The sequence below is a fragment of the Coturnix japonica genome, unplaced genomic scaffold (genome assembly GCF_054131305.1).
Source record: "Coturnix japonica strain WE unplaced genomic scaffold, WE-NBRP24 Scf100, whole genome shotgun sequence".
Classification (NCBI taxonomy): domain Eukaryota; kingdom Metazoa; phylum Chordata; class Aves; order Galliformes; family Phasianidae; genus Coturnix; species Coturnix japonica.
Window position 1 is genome coordinate 223,564 of NW_028189003.1, and position 19,857 is coordinate 243,420.

General features: G+C 48.9%; 1 protein-coding gene across 16 annotated transcripts in view; it reads left to right on the forward strand.

Annotated features, from left to right (window-relative positions):
- SUPT16H (SPT16 homolog, facilitates chromatin remodeling subunit) overlaps positions 1-19,857 on the forward strand; it is a 113,240-nt gene that overhangs the window by 3,948 nt on the left and 89,435 nt on the right. For 13 of the 16 annotated variants that reach the window (XM_085534807.1, XM_085534803.1, XM_085534809.1 and 10 more), the window contains exons 2-6: positions 4,234-4,326; positions 9,101-9,268; positions 10,038-10,190; positions 11,600-11,746; positions 13,011-13,162. In XM_085534807.1, the coding sequence (XP_085390933.1) occupies positions 4,234-4,326; positions 9,101-9,268; positions 10,038-10,190; positions 11,600-11,746; positions 13,011-13,162 (713 nt within the window). Of the gene's footprint in view, positions 1-4,233; positions 4,327-7,085; positions 7,104-7,666; positions 7,685-9,100; positions 9,269-10,037; positions 10,191-11,599; positions 11,747-13,010; positions 13,163-19,857 lie in introns of all 16 variants that reach the window. The other 3 variants (XM_085534801.1, XM_085534802.1, XM_085534816.1) reach the window with 3 other exon arrangements.

Below are 19,857 nucleotides of genomic sequence, written 5' to 3' on the forward strand. Positions count from 1 at the left end.
TTTAATGGGGCTCTATGGGGTATAATGGGGTTTAATGGGGGGTAGTGGGGGTCTATGGGGCTCTATAAGTGTCTATGGGGCGTAATAGGGGGTAATGGGGTTGAATGGGGGCTCTATGGGGTTTAATGGGGGTTATTGGGGTATAATGGGGGCTCTATGGGGTTTAATGGGGTTTATGTGGGGTTTAGTGGGATATAATGGTGTTTAATGGGGACTCTATGGGGTTTAATGGGGGGTAATGGGGTTTAATGGGGGGGTAATGGGGGCTCTATGGGGTTTAATGGGGTTTAATGGGTCTCTATGGGGGCTCTATGTGGGTCTATGGGGTTTAATGGGGGTCTATGGGGCTCTATGGGGTTTAATGGGGGTTATAATGGGGCTCTATGGGGTTTAATGGGGCCCTATGGGGGTCTATGGGGTTTAATGGGGCTCTATGGGGGTCTATGGGGCTCTATGGGGTTTAATGGGGCTCTATGGGGTTTAATGGGGCTCTATGGGGCTCTATGGGGTTTAATGGGGGTCTATGGGGCTCTATGGGGTTTAATGGGGCCCTATGGGGGTCTATGGGGCTCTATGGGGTTTAATGGGGGGTAATGGGGCTCTATGGGGCTTAGAGGGGGGTAATGGGGGCTCTATGGGAGCTCTATGGGGTTTAATGGGGGTTATAATGGGGGTCTATGGGGTTTAATGGGGGTTATAATGGGGGTCTATAAGGGTCTATGGGGTCTCTATGGGGTTTAATGGGGCTCTATAGGGCTCTATGGGGTTTAATGGGGCTCTATGGGGCTCTGTGGGGCTTAATGGGGCTCTGTGGGGCTTAATGGGGGCCTATGGGGCTTAATGGGGGCTCTGTGGGGTTTAATGGGGCTCTATGGGGGGTAATGGGGTTTAATGGGGCTCTATGGGGGGTAATGGGGTTTAATGGGGGTTATAATGGGGGTCTATGGGGTTTAATGGGGCCCTATGGGGGGTAATGGGGTTTAATGGGGGTTATAATGGGGCTCTATGGGGTTTAATGGGGGGTAATAGGATTTAATGGGCTCTATGGGAGTTAATGGGGTTTTAATGGTGGTTCTATGGGGTTTAATGGGGGGTAATGGGGGCACTATGGGGTTTAATGGGGGGTAATGGGGGTCTATGGGGGCTCTGTGGGGTTTAATGGGGGTCTATGGGGCTCTATGGGGTTTATATAGGGTTTAATGGGGGCTCTATGGGGTTTAATGGGGGCTCTATGGGGTTTAATGGGGGTTAATGGGTTGTATGGGGGCTCTGTGGGGTTAATGGGGGCTCTATGGGGGGTAATGGGGTTCTATGGGGTTTAATGGGGGTCTATGGGTCTATGGGGGTCTATGGGGTTTAATGGGAGTTAATGGGGTCTATGGGGTTTAATGGGGGTCTATGGGGCTCTTTAAGGGTCTATGGGGCTCTATGGGGGCTCTATGGGGTTTAATGGGGTGCAATGGGGTTTATATAGGGTTTTATGGGGTTTAATGGGGGGTAGTCGGGTTTAATGGGGCTCTATGGGGTGTAATGGGGTTTAATTGGGCTTTAATACGGGGTTATGGGGGCTCTACTGGGGGTTAATGGGGCTCTATGGGGGGTAACGGGGTTTAATGTGGGTTTAATGGGGGGTAATGGGGGTAATGGGCACTCTATGGGGTTTATATAGGGTTTAATGGGGGGTAATGGGGGTCTATGGGGCTTAATGGGGCTCTATGGGGCTTACTGGGGGCTCTATGGGGTTTAGTGGGGCTCTATGGGGCTTAATGGGGCTCTATGGGGCTTAATGGGGCTCTATGGGGCTTACTGGGGGCTCTATGGGGTTTAATGGGGCTCTATGGGGTTTAATGGGGCTCTATGGGGCTCTGTGGGGCTTAATGGGGCTCTATGGGGCTCTGTGGGGCTTAATGGGGCTCTGTGGGGCTTAATGGGGGCCTATGGGGCTTAATGGGGGCTCTGTGGGGTTTAATGGGGCTCTATGGGGGGTAATGGGGTTTAATGGGGCTCTATGGGGGTCTATGGGGTTTAATGGGGGTTTAATGGGGGGTAATGGGGTTTAATGGGCTCTATGGGAGTTAATGGGGTTTTAATGGTGGTTCTATGGGGTTTAATGGGGGGTAATGGGGGCACTATGGGGTTTAATGGGGGGTAATGGGGTTTAATGGGGGCTCTGTGGGGTTTAATGGGGGCTCTATGGGGGTCTATGGGGGGTAATGGGGCTCTATGGGGTTTAATGGGGTTTAGTGGGGTGTAATGGGGTTTATATAGGATTTCATGGGGTTTAATGGGGGCTCTATGGGGTTTAATGGGGGGTAATGGGGGCTCTATGGGGCTTAATGGGGGCTCTATGGGGTTTAGTGGGGCTCTGTGGGGTTTTAATGGGGGCTCTATGGGGTTTTAATGGGGGCTCTATGGGGTTTTAATGGGGGCTCTATGGGGTTTAATGGGGGGTAATGGGGTTTAATGGGGGGTAATGGGGTTTAATGGGGGCTCTATGGGGTTTAATGGGCTTTAATGGGGGGGAATGGGGTATAATGGGGGTCTATGGGGTTTAATGGGGGGTAATGGGGTGTATGGGGGCTCTATGGGGTTTAATGGGGTCTATGGGGTTTAATGGGGTATATGGGAGCTCTATGGGGTTTTATGGGGGGTAATGGGGGTCTATGGGGCTCTATAAGGGTCTGTGGGGGTCTATGGGGCTTAATGGGGGGTAATGGGGTTTAATGGGGTCTAGGGGGTCTTAAAGGGGTTTTAATGGGCTCTATGGGGTTTAATGGGGGGTAATGGGGGTCTATGGGGCTTAATGGGGCTCTATGGGGTTTAATGGGGGTAATGGGGTTTAATAGGGGCTCTATGGGGTTTCATTGGGGTATAATGGGGTTTAATGGGGGGTTATGGGGGCTCTATGGGGTTTCATTGGGGTATAATGGGGTTTAATGGGGGGTTATGGGGGCTCTATGGGGTTTAATGCGGGGTAATGGGGTATAGTGGGGCTTATGAGTGCTCTATGGGGTTTAGTGGGGGCTTAATGGGGGGTAATGGGGGCTCTGTGAGGTTTAATGGGGGGTAATGGGGTTTTAATGGGCTCTATGGGGTTTTAATGGGCTCTATGGGGTTTAATGGGGGTTCTATGGGGTTTAATGGGGGATAATGGGGGCTCTATGGGGTTTAATGGGGTTTAGTGGGCGGTAATGGGGGCTCTATGGGGCTCTATGGGGTTTAATGGGGCTCTATGGGGTTTAATGAGGTTTAATGGGGGATAATGGGGTTTAATTGGTGTTTAAAGGGGGGTAATAGGGTTTAATGGGGTTTATATAGGGTATAGTGGGGTTTAGTGGGGTATAATGGGGTTTATGTGGGGTATAATGGGGTATAATGGGGTTTATGTGGGGTATAATGGGGTTTATGTGGGGTATAATGGGGTTTATGTGGGGTATAGTGGGGTTTATATGCGGTATACTGGGGTTTATGTGGGGTATAATGGGGTTTATGTGGGGTATAATGGGGTTTATGTGGGGTATAATGGGGTTTATGTGGGGTGTAATGGGGTTTATGTGGGGTGTAATGGGGTTTATGTGGGGTATAATGGGGTTTATGTGGGGTATAATGGGGTTTATGTGGGGTATAGTGGTTTAATGGTGGTATTTTGGGGTGAATTGTGGCCTTTTTGGGTCTGGGGATCGAGGTTGGTGTGGAAAGACCCAAAAATGCCATTTTTTACCCCAGAAAAGCAAGGTAGACCTGGGGGGAAGGGGGGTTATCGGGGGGTGTTTTAAGGCTCTTATGGGTATTTAATGGGGGTTTAATGGTGGTATTTTGGGGTAAATTGAGGCCTTTTTGGGTCTGGGGGTTGAGGTTGATGTGGAAAGACCCAAAAAGGCCATTGTTTACCCCAGAAAAGAGAGGAAGACCTGGGGGGGGGGTGTTATCGAGGGGTGTTTTAAGGCTTATGTGGGTATTTAATGGGGGTTTAATGGTGGTATTTTGGGGTAAATTGGGGCCTTTTTGGGTCCGGGGTTGAGGTTGGTGTGGAAAGACCCAAAAAGGCCATTTTTTCCCTCAGAAAACCAAAGAAGACTTGGGGGGGGGGGGTGTTATCTAGGGGTGTTTTAAGGCTTACATGGGTATTTAATGGGGGTTTAAAGGGGGTATTTTGGGGTGAATTGGGGCCTTTTTGGGTCTTGGGGTTGAGGTTGGTGTGGAAAGACCCAAAAATGTCATTTTTTACCCCAGAAAGGAGAGGAAGAGCTGGGCTCGGTGGACGCCATTGTGGTGGCTGTTGGGGTGGATGAGGAGATCGTATACGCCAAATCCACGGCCTTACAGGTAGGAAAAAAAACCCCAAAATTCACATAATTTCACCCAAAATCTTACAGCCCAACCCCACCTTCACACACATACCCAAATTCATCTGTTTTGACCCTAAATTCTCCTGTTTTGGGCCTGAAATTCCCCCATTTTGGGGCTCTATATCCGCCATTTTGGGCTCCACATCCGCCATTTTGGTCCTAAATTCCCCCCTATTTTAGGCCTAAATTTGTCAATTTTGGGCCTAAATTCATTCATTTTGGCCCCAAATTCCTCCTTTTTAGCCCCAAATTTTTCTTGTTTTGGCTGAAATTCTGTTTTGGGCCCAATTTCCCCCTTTTTAGGCCTGAAATTCCCCCAGTTTGGGCTCTATATCCGCCATTTTGGTCCTAAATTCCCCCTCATTTTAGGCCTAAATTTGTCAATTTTGGGCCTAAATTTATTCATTTTGGCCCCAAATTCCTCCTTTTTAGCCCCAAATTTTTCTTGTTTTGGCTGAAATTGTGTTTTGTGCCCAAATTCCCCTTTTTTAGGCCTGAAATTCCCCCATTTTGGGCTCTATATCCACCATTTTGGGCCTAAATTCCCCCCCATTTTAGGCCTAGATTTGTCAATTTTGGGCCTAAATTCATTCATTTTGGCCCCAAATTCCTCCTTTTTAGCCCCAAATTTTTCTTGTTTTGGCTGAAATTCTGTTTTGAGCCCAAATTCCCCTTTTTTAGGCCTGAAATTCCCCCATTTTGGGCTCCACATCCGCCATTTTGGGCCTAAATTCCCCCCCATTTTAGGCCTAAATTTGTCAATTTTGGGCCTAAATTTGACCGTTTTGGCCCCAAATTCCCCCATTTTGAATCCCAGTTTCTCCCATTTTGAGTCTAAATTTGTCTATTTTTGTTCCAAATTCCCCCTTTTTTGGCCCCAAATTCTCCTTTTTAGGCCCTAATTTCCCCCATTTTGGGCTCTATATCCGCCATTTTGGGCCTAAATTCCCCCCCATTTTAGGCCTAAATTTGTCAATTTTGGGCCTAAATTCATTCATTTTGGGCCTAAATTCCTCCTTTTTAGCCCCAGATTTTTCTTGTTTTGGCTGAAATTCTTTTTTGTGCCCAAATTCCCCTTTTTTAGGCCTGAAATTCCCCCATTTTGGGCTCCATATCCGCCATTTTAGGCCTAAATTCCCCCCCTTTTTAGGCCTAAATGTGTCCATTTTGGGCCTAAATTTGACCATTTTGGCCCCAAATTCCCCCATTTTAAACCCAAATTTTTCTCATTTTGGGTCTAAATTTGTCTATTTTGGCTCCAAATTCTCCCTTTTTAGCACCAAATTCCCCTTTTTAGGCCCTAAATTCCCCCATTTTGGGTTCCACGTCCGCCATTTTGGGCCTAAATTCATCCATTTTGGCCCCAAATTCCCTCTTTTTAGCCCCAAATTTTCCTTGTTTTGGTCCCCAAATTCCCCCATTTTGCCCCAAATTCCCCCTTTTTCACCTCAAATTTTCCTTGTTTTGACCCCAGATTCCTCCATTTTGGGCCCCAAATTCCCCATTTTGGCCCTAAATTTCCCCATTTTGGCCTGAAATCACCCCCATTTTTACCATAAATTCCCCTTTTCTCCTCAATTTTTTCCTTTTTGACACACATTTTCCACATTTAATTCCCCCAAGACCCCCCCAAGAGCCCCCATAGCCCCTCTTTGTGTCCCATTTTTGCCCAAAATCGCCATTTTTCACCCCAAAACACAGACGTGGTTGTTCGGTTACGAGCTGACAGACACCATCCCTAAACCCCCATCAATTCCCCCAAAATCCCCTTAAATCCCACCAAAACCCACTTATATCCCCCTAAGGCCCCCCAAAGACCTTCCATAGCCCCTCTTTTTCTTCTCATTTTAACCAAAAATGCCGTTTTTCACCCCAAAATGCAGACATGGCTGTTTGGCTACGAGATGATCGACACCATCCCCAAAACCCCCCTAAAACACCCCAAAACCCCCATATATCACCTCAAAGCCCCCCATAACCTCTCCAGGACCCCCCATACCCCCTCATTGTGTCCCATTTTTAACCAAAATCCTACTTTTTCCCCCCAAAATGCAGACATGGCTGTTTGGCTCCGAGCATCCCCAAAACCCTCATCAATCCCCCATATAACTCACTTAAATCCCCTTAAAGCCCACTTAGATCCCCCTGAGGCCCCCTCTAGAGTCTCTTTAACCCCTGTTTTTATCCCATTTTTGCCCAAAATCGCCGGTTTTTGACCCAAAACAGACCTGGCTGTTTGATTACGAGACATCCAACACCATCCTTAATACTCCCCTAAATCCCCCATATAACACCCCAGACCCCCATAAATCCTTACTAGGCCCCTCAAAGACTCCCCATAGCTTCAGTTTGCATCCCATTTTTAACCAAAATTGCCCTTTTTCACCCCAAAACGCAGACATGGCTGTTTGGCTACAAGACAACCAACACCACCCCCATCAATCCCTCCTAGAACATTTCAAAACCCCCTTAAATCCCATTAAAACGAGCCAAGACCCCAAAAGACCCTTCATAGCTTTTCTTTCTGTTCTCAATTTGCCCAAAATTGCTGTTTTTCACCCCAAAACAGACATGGCTCTTTGGGTACGAACTGACGGACACCATCATGTTGTTCTGCGAGGAGCGCGTGCTGTTCATGGCCAACCATAAGACCCCCATACATCCCTTTTAGGGTCCCTATAGTCCCAGTTTTTATCCCGTTTTTAACCAAAATCCCCGTTTTTCGCCCCAAAACAGACATGGCTTTTCGGCTACGAACTGACGGACACCATCATGTTGTTCTGCGAGGAGCGCGTGCTGTTCATGGCCAGCCAGACCCCCATAAAACCCCCTTAAATCCCCCCCAGACCCCCATAAACCCCCTTAAACCCCCATTAACCCCCCTAGGACCCCTTGAAGGCTCCCCATAATCCCTCTTTTTGTTCTCATTTTAACCAAAATCCCCCTTTTTCACCCCAAAATGCAGACATGGCTGTTTGGCTACGAGACGACCAACACTACTCCCGAAGCCCCCCTAAAACACTCCCAAAATCCCATATATCCCCCTTAAATCCCCCAAAACCCCCTTATATCCCTTCTAGGACCCCTATATTCCCAGTTTTTATCCCATTTTTGCCAAAAATCCCCTTTTTTCACCCCAAAACACAGACGTGGCTATTCAGTTACGAGACGACCAACACCATCCCTTAACCCCCATCAATCCCCCATTAAACCCCCATTAATCCTTCCTAGGACCCCTCAAATCCCCCCAGGACCTCCCATAGTCCCTCTTTTTCTTCTCACTTTAACCAAAATCCCCGTTTTTCACCCCAAAACAGACATGGCTTTTCGGTTACGAGCTGACGGACACCATCATGTTGTTCTGCGAGGAGCGCGTGCTGTTCATGGCCAGCCAGACCCCCATAAACCCCCCATTATTGCCTTATAGACCCCCTTAACCTCTCCAGGACCCCCCATAGCCTCTCTATAATCCCTCTTTACATCCCATTTTTGCCCAAAATCTCACTTTTTCCCCCCAAAACGCAGAGGTGGCTGTTTGGCTCCGAGCATCCCCAAAACCCCCATATAACCCCATATATCCCCCATAAATCCCCCTAAGACCCCTTCAAGACCTCCCATAGCTCCTCTTTTTCTTCTCACTTTAACCAAAATCACAATTTTTCACCCCAAAACAGACATGGCTTTTCGGTTACGAGCTGACGGACACCATACCCAAAACTCCCATCAACCCCACATATAACCCCCTTGAATCCCCCTAAAACCAACCAGGACCCCCAGGACCCTTCATAGTCCCTCTTTTTCTTCTCACTTTAACCAAAATCTCTGTTTTTCACCCCAAAACAGACATGGCTTTTTGGGTATGAACTAACAGACACCATCATGTTTTTCTGCGAGAAGCGCGTGCTGTTCATGGCCAGCCAGACCCCCATACATCCGTTCTAGGGTCCCTATAGTCCCAGTTTTTATCCCGTTTTTAACCAAAATAGCCGTTTTTCACCCCAAAACAGACATGGCTCTTTGGGTACGAACTGACGGACACCATCATGTTGTTCTGCGAGGAGCGCGTGCTGTTCATGGCCAGCCAGACCCCCATAAAACCCCCTTAAATCCCCCCCAGACCCCCATAAACCCCCTTAAACCCCCATTAACCCCCCTAGGACCCCTCGAAGACTCCCCATAGTCCCTCTTTTTGTTATCATTTTAACCAAAATCCCCCTTTTTCACCCCAAAATGCAGACATGGCTGTTTGGCTATGAGATGACCGACACCACCCCCGAAGCCCCCCTAAAACACCCTCAAAATCCCATATATCCCCCTTAAATCCCCCAAAACCCCCTTATATCCCTTCTAGGACCCCTATATTCCCAGTTTTTATCCCATTTTTGCCCAAAATCTCACTTTTTCGCCCCAAAACAGACGTGGCTCTTTGGCTACGAGCTGACAGACACCATCCCCAAAACTCCCATCAATCCCACATATAACCCCCTTGAATCCCTATAGGACCTGTCAAGACCCGCCAAAGACCTCTCGTAGTCTCTCTTTATGACCCATTTTTAACCAAAATCGCCCTTTTTCACCCCAAAACAGACATGGCTCTTTGGGTATGAACTGACGGACACCATCATGTTGTTCTGCGAGGAGCGCGTGCTGTTCATGGCCAGCCAGACCCCCATACATCCGTTCTAGGGTTCCTATAGTCCCAGTTTTTATCCCGTTTTTAACCAAAATCCCCGTTTTTCACCCCAAAACAGACATGGCTCTTTGGGTATGAACTGACGGACACCATCATGTTGTTCTGCGAGGAGCGCGTGCTGTTCATGGCCAGCCGTAAGAAGGTCGAGTTCCTAAAACAAGTGGCGGCCAACAAAGAGAATGGGGCCAACGGGGTCCCAGCCATCACGCTGCTCGTCAGGGAAAAAGTAAGATTTTGGGGTGAAAAAGGGGGATTTTGGGCAAAAAAGTGGGGTTAGAACATAGTTATGGGGTCTTGGGGTGGGAACATGGAGGTTTATGGGGGAGATTTTGGGGTAGAATGGGGGAAATTGGATGGGGAGAACTTCCAAAGTTGGGTTGGATGGGGTTGGGGGATGTAAAGGGATTTTGGGGTGAAAAAGGGGGATTTTGGGCAAATTTGGGTCGGGAGGTGGGTTATGGGGGCTTGGGGGGGGATTTTGGGTCCTTCTAGGAGTGGCTTTGGGTACTTTCAGGGTGGATTTTGGGTCCTTTTAAAGGTTGATTTTTGGATCCTTTTGAGCAGATTTTGGGTCCTCTTGGGGGTGAATTTGGGGTCTTTTTGGGGGTGGATTTTGGGTCTTTTCAGCAGATTTTGGGTATATTTTTGGTAGATTTTGGGGTAGATTCTGGGTCCTGGCAGGTTAAAATTTGGGGTCCTTTTAGGGGTAGATTTTGGGTCCTTTAGATCGGATTTGGGGTCCTGGCAGGGTTATATTTTTATGTCCTTTTTGGGGTAGATTTTGGGCCTTTTTTGGGTGAATTTTGTGTATTTTTTGTGTAGATTTTGGGTGAATTTTGGGTCGTGGCAGGGCTGGATTTTTGTGTCTCTTTCCATTGATTTTCGTGTCTTTCTATCCAGATTTCACCACCTTTTCCCCCAATCTCCTCCCCCACACCAACCCTAAGACCATCCGAAATCCGCTTTTGACCCAATTTTACCCTTTTTCCCCCCAGAACGAGAGCAACAAAGCCAACTTTGAGAAGATGCTGGAGGCCTTGAGGGGCAGCAAGGCCGGGAAACGCATCGGGGTCTTCAGTAAAGATAAATTCCCCGGGGAGTTCATGAAGAGCTGGAACGACGCGCTCAGCAAGGAGGGCTTCGAGAAGGTGAAATGGCATTGATTTTGGGGAAAAATCGCCTCGTTTTGGGCAAAAAATTGGGGTCGGAAGGTCTAAAAATGGTGGTTTTCGTCAGCGCGTTGAGTCGTTGTTTTTTGACCCAAAATTGGCGACAAAAAGGTCAAATGTGGTGGGGTGGCGCACACTGATTTTTAATTTGGGTTGAAATGTTGCTTTTTTGGCCCAAATTGGGGTGAAATTTGCTCTTTTTGGACCCAAAATTGAGGTTGGAAGGTGTAAAAATGGAGGTTTTCATCAACGCGTTGAATTGTTGTGGGAAAATCTGTTTTTTGACCCAAATTTTAGTCTGGAGAGTCAATAATGACAGGGTCATCCACAGTGTTGATAATGTTGGGTTGATACATCACTTTTTTGGCCCAAATTAAGGCAAAATCACCTCTTTTTGGGCAAAAAATTGGGGTCGGAAGGTGAAAAAATGGAGGTTTTCGCCTCTATGGGGTCATGGCCACCAAATCTATGGGTTCAAGGCCATCTCTATGGGTTCAAGGCCCCCTCTATGGGGTTCAAGGCCATCTCTATGGGGCTGTCCCCACTGCCTCTATGGGGTTATGGCCACCACCTCTATGGGGTCATAGTCATATCTATGGGGTCATGGCCAGCACTTCTATGGGGTCACAGTCATATCTATGGGGTCATGGCCACGTCAATGGGGTTCAAGGCTATGGGGTTGCCCCCACTGCCTCTATGGGGTTATGGCCATCACCTCTATGGGGTCATAGTCATATCTATGGGGTCATGGCCACCTCAATGGGTTCAGAGCCATCCCTGTGGGGTTCAAGGTCCCTCTATGGGGTTCAAGGCCACCTCTATGGGGTTCAAGGCCATCTCTATGGGGCTGTCTCCACTGCCTCTATGGGGTTATGGCCACCACCTCTATGGGGCTGTCCCCACCACCTTTATTGGGTCATGGCCACCATCTCTATGGGTTCAAGACCACCATGTCTATGGGGTTAAGGCCACCTCTATGGGGTGATGGCCACCATGTCTATGGGGTCATGGTCATGTCTATGGGGTCAAGGCCCCCTCTATGGGTTCAAGGCCATCTCAATGGGTTCAAGGCCACGTCCATGGGTTCAAGGCCATCTCTATGGGGTTGAAGGCCACGTCTGTGGGGTTCAAGGCCACCTCTATGGGGTTCAAGGCCATCTCTATGGGGCTGTCTCCACTGCCTCTATGGGGTTATGGCCACCACCTCTATGGGGCTGTCCCCACCACCTTTATTGGGTCATGGCCACCATCTCTATGGGTTCAAGGCCACCTCTATGGGTTCAAGACCACCTCTATGGGTTCAAGACCACCTCTATGGGTTCAAGGCCACCTCTATGGGGTTCTTCACCACGTCAATGGGGTTCAAGGCTATGGGGTTGCCCCCACAGGTGGACGTGAGCGCGGCCGTGGCCTACACCATGGCGGCCAAGGAGGAGGTGGAGCTGCAGCTGATGCGCAAAGCGGCCGCCGTCACCTCGGAGGTTTTCAGCAAGTTCTTCAAGGAACGGGTGATGGAGATCGTGGACGCCGACGAGGTGAGGTTGGGGGGCCGCCAACATGGAGGGTGGGTGGGTTGGATGGAGGTTGGGTTGGTTGGGGGGCATCCAACATGGAGGGTGGGTTGGTTGTGGGGCCTCCATTGGGGTCGGTTGGTTGTGGGGCCTCCATTGGGGTCGGTTGGTTGTGGGGCCTCCAAGATGGAGGTTGCGTTGGTTGGGGGCCTCCAAGATGGAGGTGGGTTGGTTGGGGGGCATCCAAGATGGAGGGTGGGTCGGTTGGATGGAGGTCGGGTTGGTTGTGGGGCCTCCATTGGGGTTGGTTGGTTGTGGGGCCTCCAAGATGGAGGTTGGGTTGGTTGTGGGGCCTCCATTGGGATTGGTTGGCTGGAGACACGTTCTCCATTGGGATTGGTTGGCTGGGGACTCCTCCATATTGGGGTTGGTTGGTTGGGGTCACCTCCATTGGGATTGGTTGGTCCTTCATTGGGATTGGTTGGTTGGAGACACCTCCTCCCTTCTGATTGGTTGGATGAGGACATGTCCTCCATTGGGATTGGTTGTTCCATTGGGATTGGTTGGTTGGGGACACCTCCTCCCTTCTGATTGGTTGGATGAGGACACGTCCTCCATTGTGATTGGTTGGTCCTCCATCGTGGTTGGCTGGTCCTCCATTGGGATTGGCTGGTCCTCCATTGGGATTGGCTGGTCCTCCATTGGGGTTGGCTGGTCCTCCATTGGGATTGGTTGGTCCTCCATTGGGATTGGCTGGTCCTCCATTGGGGTTGGCTGGTCCTCCATTGGGATTGGTTGGTTGGTTGGGGACACCTCCTCCATTCTGATTGGTTGGATGAGGACACGTCCTCCATTGGGATTGGTTGGTCCTCCATTGGGGTTGGTTGGTCCACCATTGGGATTGGTTGGTTGGAGACACCTCCTCCCTTCTGATTGGTTGGATGAGGACACGTCCTCCGTTGTGATTGGTTGGTCCTTCATTGGGGTTGGTTGGTCTATTAGGGTTGGTTGGTTGGGGACACATCCTCCATCGTGGTTGGCTGGTCCTCCATTGGGGTTGGCTGGTCATCCACTGGGATTGGTTGGTCCTCCACTGGGATTGGTTGGTCCTCCACTGGGATTGGTTGGTCCTCCATTGGGGTTGGCTGGTCTTCCATTGGGATTGGCTGGTCCTCCATTGTGATTGGTTGTTTGGGGACACCACCTCCCTTCCGATTGGTCACTCAAGGACGCGTCCTCCTTTCCGATTGGCCGTTCCCTTCGTCCCAACCTGTTGGTGTCCCCATAGAAAGTGAGGCACAGCAAGTTGGCCGAGTCGGTGGAGAAAGCCATCGAGGAGAAGAAATACCTGGCGGGGGCCGACCCGTCCGCCGTCGAGATGTGTTACCCCCCCATCATCCAGAGCGGGGGCAACTACAGCCTCAAGTTCAGCGTCGTCAGGTGGGGAACGACCTAGAACCGAGATTTTGGGGTGAAAATGGGAAAAAAAAGGGTCATTTTTCGGTTCTAGACTGGTCATTGTTAGGTTCTAGACCGGTCATCGTTGGGTTATCCACGTGATTGAGATGTGTTACCCCCCCCATCATCCAGAGCGGGGGCAACTACAGCCTCAAGTTCAGCGTCGTCAGGTGGGGAACGACCTAGAACCGAGATTTTTGGGGTGAAAAAGGTCATTTTTGGGATCTAGAGGGGTCATCGTTGGGTTCTAGAGTCTCCAAGTGACCGAGAACCAAGTTTACGGGGTGAAAATGGGGGTGGAAAGGTCATTTTGGGGTTCTAGAGTGGTCATCGTTGGGTTCTAGAGCCTCCAAGTTCAGCGTGGTCAGGTGAGGAACGACCTAGAACCGAGGATTTTGGGGTGAAAAAGGTCGTTTTTGGGATCTAGAGAGGTCATCGTTGGGTTCTAGACTGGTCATCATTGGGTTATCCACGTGATTGAGATGTGTTACCCCCCCATCATCCAGAGCGGGGGCAACTACAGCCTCAAGTTCAGCGTCGTCAGGTGGGGAACGACCTAGAACCGAGATTTTGGGGTGAAAAAGGTCATTTTTGGGTTCTAGAGTGGTCATAGTTGGGTTCTAGACCGGTCATCGTTGGGTTATCGACGTGGTTGAGATGTGTTACCCCCCCATCATCCAGAGCGGGGGCAACTACAGCCTCAAGTTCAGCGTCGTCAGGTGGGGAATGACCTAGAACCGAGATTTTGGGGTGAAAAAGGGAAAAAAAGGGTCATTTTTTGGTTCTAGAGTGGTCATAGTTGGGTTCTAGACCGGTCATCGTTGGGTTATCCACGTTCAGCGTGGTTGAGATGTGTTACCCCCCCATCATCCAGAGCAGGGGCAACTACAGCCTCAAGTTCAGCGTCGTCAGGTGGGGAACGACCTAGAACCGAGATTTTTGGGGTGAAAAAGGTCATTTTTCGGTTCTAGAGTGGTCATTGTTGGGTTCTAGACCGGTCATCGTTGGGTTATCCACGTGATTGAGATGTGTTACCCCCCCATCATCCAGAGCGGGGGCAACTACAGCCTCAAGTTCAGTGTTGTCAGGTGGGGAACGACCTAGAACCGAGATTTTGGGGTGAAAAAGGGAAAAAAGGGTCATTTTGGGGTTCTAGAGTGGTCATAGTTGGGTTCTAGACCGGTCATCGTTGGGTTATCCACGTGATTGAGATGTGTTACCCCCCCATCATCCAGAGCGGGGGCAACTACAGCCTCAAGTTCAGCGTCGTCAGGTGGGGAACGACCTAGAACCGAGATTTTGGGGTGAAAATGGGAAAAAAAGGGTCATTTTGGGGTTCTAGAGTGGTCATCATTGGGTTCTAGACCGGTCATCGTTGGGTTATCCACGTTCAGTGTGATTGAGATGTGTTACCCCCCCATCATCCAGAGCGGGGGCAACTACAGCCTCAAGTTCAGCGTCGTCAGGTGGGGAACGACCTAGAACCGAGATTTTGGGGTGAAAAAGGTCATTTTTGGGTTCTAAAGGGGTCATAGTTGGGTTCTAGACCGGTCATCGTTGGGTTATCGACGTGATTGAGATGTGTTACCCCCCCATCATCCAGAGCGGGGGCAACTACAGCCTCAAGTTCAGTGTTGTCAGGTGGGGAACGACCTAGAACCGAGATTTTGGGGTGAAAAAGGGAAAAAAGGGTCATTTTGGGGTTCTAGAGTGGTCATCGTTGGGTTCTAGACCGGTCATCGTTGGGTTATCCACGTGATTGAGATGTGTTACCCCCCCATCATCCAGAGCGGGGGCAACTACAGCCTCAAGTTCAGCGTCGTCAGGTGGGGAACGACCTAGAACCGAGATTTTGGGGTGAAAATGGGAAAAAAAGGGTCATTTTGGGGTTCTAGAGTGGTCATCATTGGGTTCTAGACCGGTCATCGTTGGGTTATCCACGTTCAGTGTGATTGAGATGTGTTACCCCCCCATCATCCAGAGCGGGGGCAACTACAGCCTCAAGTTCAGCGTCGTCAGGTGGGGAACGACCTAGAACCGAGGATTTTGGGGTGAAAATGGTCATTTTTGGGTTCTAGAGTGGTCATAGTTAGGTGGTCATCGTTGGGTTATCCACGTGATTGAGATGTGTTACCCCCCCATCATCCAGAGCGGGGGCAACTACAGCCTCAAGTTCAGCGTCGTCAGGTGGGGAACGCCCTAGAACCGAGGATTTTGGGGTGAAAAAGGTCGTTTTTGGGTTCTAGAGTGGTCATCGTTGGGTTCTAGAGTCTCCAAGTGACCAAGAACGAGGTTTTTTGGGTGAAAATTGAAGGGGAGAAGTCATTTTGGGGTTCTAGAGTGGTCATCGTTGGGTTCTAGAGTCTCCAAGTTCAGCGTGGTCAGGTGGGGAACAACCTAGAACTGAGGGGTTTTGGGGTGAAAAAGGTCATTTTTGGGTTCTAGAGTGGTCATAGTTGGGTTCTAGACCGGTCATCGTTGGGTTATCCACGTGATTGAGATGTGTTACCCCCCCATCATCCAGAGCGGGGGCAACTACAGCCTCAAGTTCAGCGTCGTCAGGTGGGGAACGACCTAGAACCGAGGATTTTGGTGTGAAAATGGGAAAAAAGGGTCATTTTTGGGATCTAGAGTGGTCATAGTTGGGTTCTAGACCGGTCATTGTTGGGTTCTCCAAGGTGGGGATGTGTTACCCCCCCATCATCCAGAGCGGGGGCAACTACAGCCTCAAGTTCAGCGTCGTCAGGTGGGGAACGACCTAGAACCGAGATTTTGGGGTGAAAAAGGTTGTTTTTGGGATCTAGAGGGGTCATAGTTGGGTTCTAGACCGGTCATCGTTGGGTTATCCACGTTCAGCGTGGTTGAGATGTGTTACCCCCCCATCATCCAGAGCAGGGGCAACTGCAGCCTCAAGTTCAGCGTCGTCAGGTGGGGAACGACCTAGAACCGAGGATTTTGGGGTGAAAATGAGGGGAAAAGGGTCATTTCTGAGTTCTAGAGTGGTCATCGTTGGGTTCTAGACCGGTCATCGTTGGGTTATCCATGTTCAGTGTGATTGAGATGTGTTACCTGCCCATCATCCAGAGCGGGGGCAACTACAGCCTCAAGTTCAGCGTCGTCAGGTGGGGAACGACCTAGAACCGAAATTTTGGGGTGAAAATGGGAAAAAAGGGTCATTTTTTGGTTCTAGAGTGGTCATTGTTGGGTTCTAGATGAGTCATTGTTGGGTTATCCAAGGTCGGGATGTGTTACCCCCCCATCATCCAGAGCGGGGGCAACTACAGCCTCAAGTTCAGCGTCGTCAGGTGGGGAACGACCTAGAACCGAGGGTTTTGGGGTGAAAAAGGTCATTTTTGGGTTCTAGAGTCTCCAAGTGATCAAGAACCAAGTTTACGGGGTAAAAATGGGGGTGGAAAGGTCATTTTGGGGTTCTAGAGTGGTCATCGTTGGGTTCTAGTCTCCAAGTTCAGCGTGGTCAGGTGGGAATGACCTAGAACCGAGGGGTTTTTGGGGTGAAAACGGTCATTTTTGGGATCTAGAGAGGTCATCGTTGGGTTCTAGAGTCTCCAAGTGACCAAGAACCAAGTTTACGGGGTGAAAATGGGAGAAGAAAGGTCATTTTGGGGTTCTAGAGTGGTCATTGTTAGGTTCTAGGGCGGTCATCATTGGGTTCTAGAGGAGTCAATGCCACTTTTTTGACCCAAAACCCCTCAAAACACCCCAAAATCCCACAAAACAACCTAAAATTTCCCCAATTTTGGTCAAAAATGCCACTTTTTGGTCCAAATTCCCTCTTTTTTGACCCAAATCAACACCAATCCCATTCTTCCTTGATGCAAATTGACTCAAACTTCTCTTGTTTTTGACCCAAATTGGTGCCAAAAAATGACACTTTTTGGACCCAAAACCCCTCAAAACACCCCTAAATCCCCCAAACCACCCCAAAATTTCCCCAATTTTGGTCAAAAATGCCACTTTTTGACCCAAACTCCCTCTTTTTTGACCCAAATCAACACCAATCCCATTCTTCCTTGACCCAAATTGACCCAAACTTCTCTTGTTTTCAACCCAAATTGGTGCCAAAAAATGACACTTTTTGGACCCAAAACCCCTCAAAACACCCCAAAATCCCCCAAAACACCCCAAAATTTCCCCAATTTTGGTCAAAAATGCCACTTTTTGACCCAAACTCCCTCTTCTTAGACCCAAATCAGCACCAAACTCATCCTTCTTTGACCCAAATTAGTGCCAAACTTCTCTTGTTTTCAACCCAAATTGGTGCCCAAAAATGACACTTTTTGGACCCAAAACCCCCAAAATCTCCCAAAACACCCCAAAATTTCCCCAATTTTGGTCAAAAATGCCACTTTTCGACCCAAAAACCCCCCAATCTCCCTCTTTAATCCCCCCTCCCCCTTTATCCCCCCCTCCCCAACCCTCACCCCTCTCCCTTATCCCCCCATATCCCCATTTCGAGAGGGACCATTTTGGGTTCAAATGCGGCCGTTTTGGGTCCGTTTCCACAGCGATAAGAACCACCTTCACTTTGGGGCCATCACGTGCGCTATGGGGATCCGCTATAAATCCTATTCACTCGTTTTCAACCCAAATTGGTGCTAAAAAATGACACTTTTTGGACCCAAAACCCCTCAAAACACCCCAAAATCTCCCAAATCACCCCAAAATTTCCCCAATTTTGGTCAAAAATGACACTTTTTGACCCAAACACTCCCCAAATCAGCACCAAACTCATCCTTCTTTGACCCAATTTAGTGCCAAACTTCTCTTGTTTTTGACCCAAAGCGGTGCCAAAAAATGACACTTTTTGGACCTAAAACCCCTCAAAACACCTCAAAATCCCCCAAAACACCCTAAAATTTCTCCAATTTTGGTCAAAAATGCCACTTTTTGACCCAAACACTCCCCAAATCAGCACGAAACTCATCCTTTTTTGACCCAAATCAGTGCCAAACTTCTCTTGTTTTTGACCCAGAACGGTGCCAAAAAATGACACTTTTTGGACCCAAAACCCCTCAAAACACCTCAAAATCCCCCAAAACACCCCAAAATCCCCCAAAACACCCCAAAATTTCCCCAATTTTGGTCAAAAATGCCACTTTTCAACCCAAATACCCCCCAGTCCCCCTCTTTCATCCCCCCTCCCCCTTTATCCCCCCATCCCCAACCCTCACCCCTTATCCCCCCCATATCCCCATTTCTATCCCTCCCAATCCCCATTTTGGGTTCAAATCCGGCCTTTTTGGGTCCGTTTTCACAGCGACAAGAACCACCTTCACTTTGGGGCCATCACGTGCGCTATGGGGATCCGCTATAAATCCTATTCACTCGTTTTCAACCCAAATTGGTGCCAAAAAATGACACTTTTTGGACACCAAAACCCCTCAAAACACCCCAAAATCCCCCAAAACACCCCCAAATTTCCCCAGTTTTGGTCAAAAATGCCACTTTTTGACCCAAATTCCCTCTTTTTTGACCCAAATCAACACCAATCCCATTCTTTCTTGACGCAAATTGACCCGAACTTCTCTTGTTTTCAATCCAAATTGGTGCCAAAAAATGACACTTTTTTGACCCAAAACCCCTCAAAACACCCCTAAATCCCCAAAAAGTCCCCCAAATTTCCCCAGTTTTGGTCAAAAATGCCACTTTTCGACCCAAACACTCCCCAAATCAGCACAAAACTCATCCTTCTTTGACCCAAATTAATGCCAAACTTGACTAGTTTTGGACCCAAATTGTTGCCAAAAATATCAATTTTTGGACCCGAAACCCCTCAAAACACCCCAAAACACCCCAAAATTTCCCCAATTTTGGTCAAAAATGCCACTTTTCGACCCAAATACCCCCCAATCTCCCTCTTTAATCCCCCCTCCCCCTTTATCCCCTCATCCCCAACCCTCACCCCTTATCCCCCCCATTATCCCCATTTCGATCCCTCCCAATCCCCATTTTGGGTTCAAATCCGGCCTTTTTGGGTCCGTTTCCACAGCGACAAGAACCACCTTCACTTTGGGGCCATCACGTGCGCTATGGGGATCCGCTATAAATCCTATTCACTCGTTTTCAACCCAAATTGGTGCCAAAAAATGACACTTTTTGGACCCCAAACCCCTCAAAACACCCCAAAATCCCCCAAAACACCCCAAAATTTCCCCAATTTTGGTCAAAAATGCCACTTTTTGACCCAAACTCCCTCTTTTTTGACCCAAATCAACACCAATCCCATTCTTCTTTGACGCAAATTGACACAAACTTCTCTTGTTTTTGACCCAAAACGGTGCCAAAAAATGACACTTTTTGGACCTAAAACCCCTCAAAACACCCCAAAATCCCCCAAAACTCCCCAAAATTTCCCCAATTTTAGTCAAAAATGCCACTTTTTGACCCAAACACTCCCCAAATCAGCACCAAACTCATCCTTCTTTGCCCCAATTTAGTGCCAAACTTCTCTTGTTTTTGACCCAAAGCGGTGCCAAAAAATGACACTTTTTGGACCCAAAACCCCTCAAAACACCCCAAAATCCCCCAAAACACCCCAAAATTTCCCCAATTTTGGTCAAAAATGCCACTTTTTGACCCAAACTCCCTCTTTTTTGACCCAAATCAACACCAATCCCATTCTTTCTTGACGCAAATTGACCCAAACTTCTCTTGTT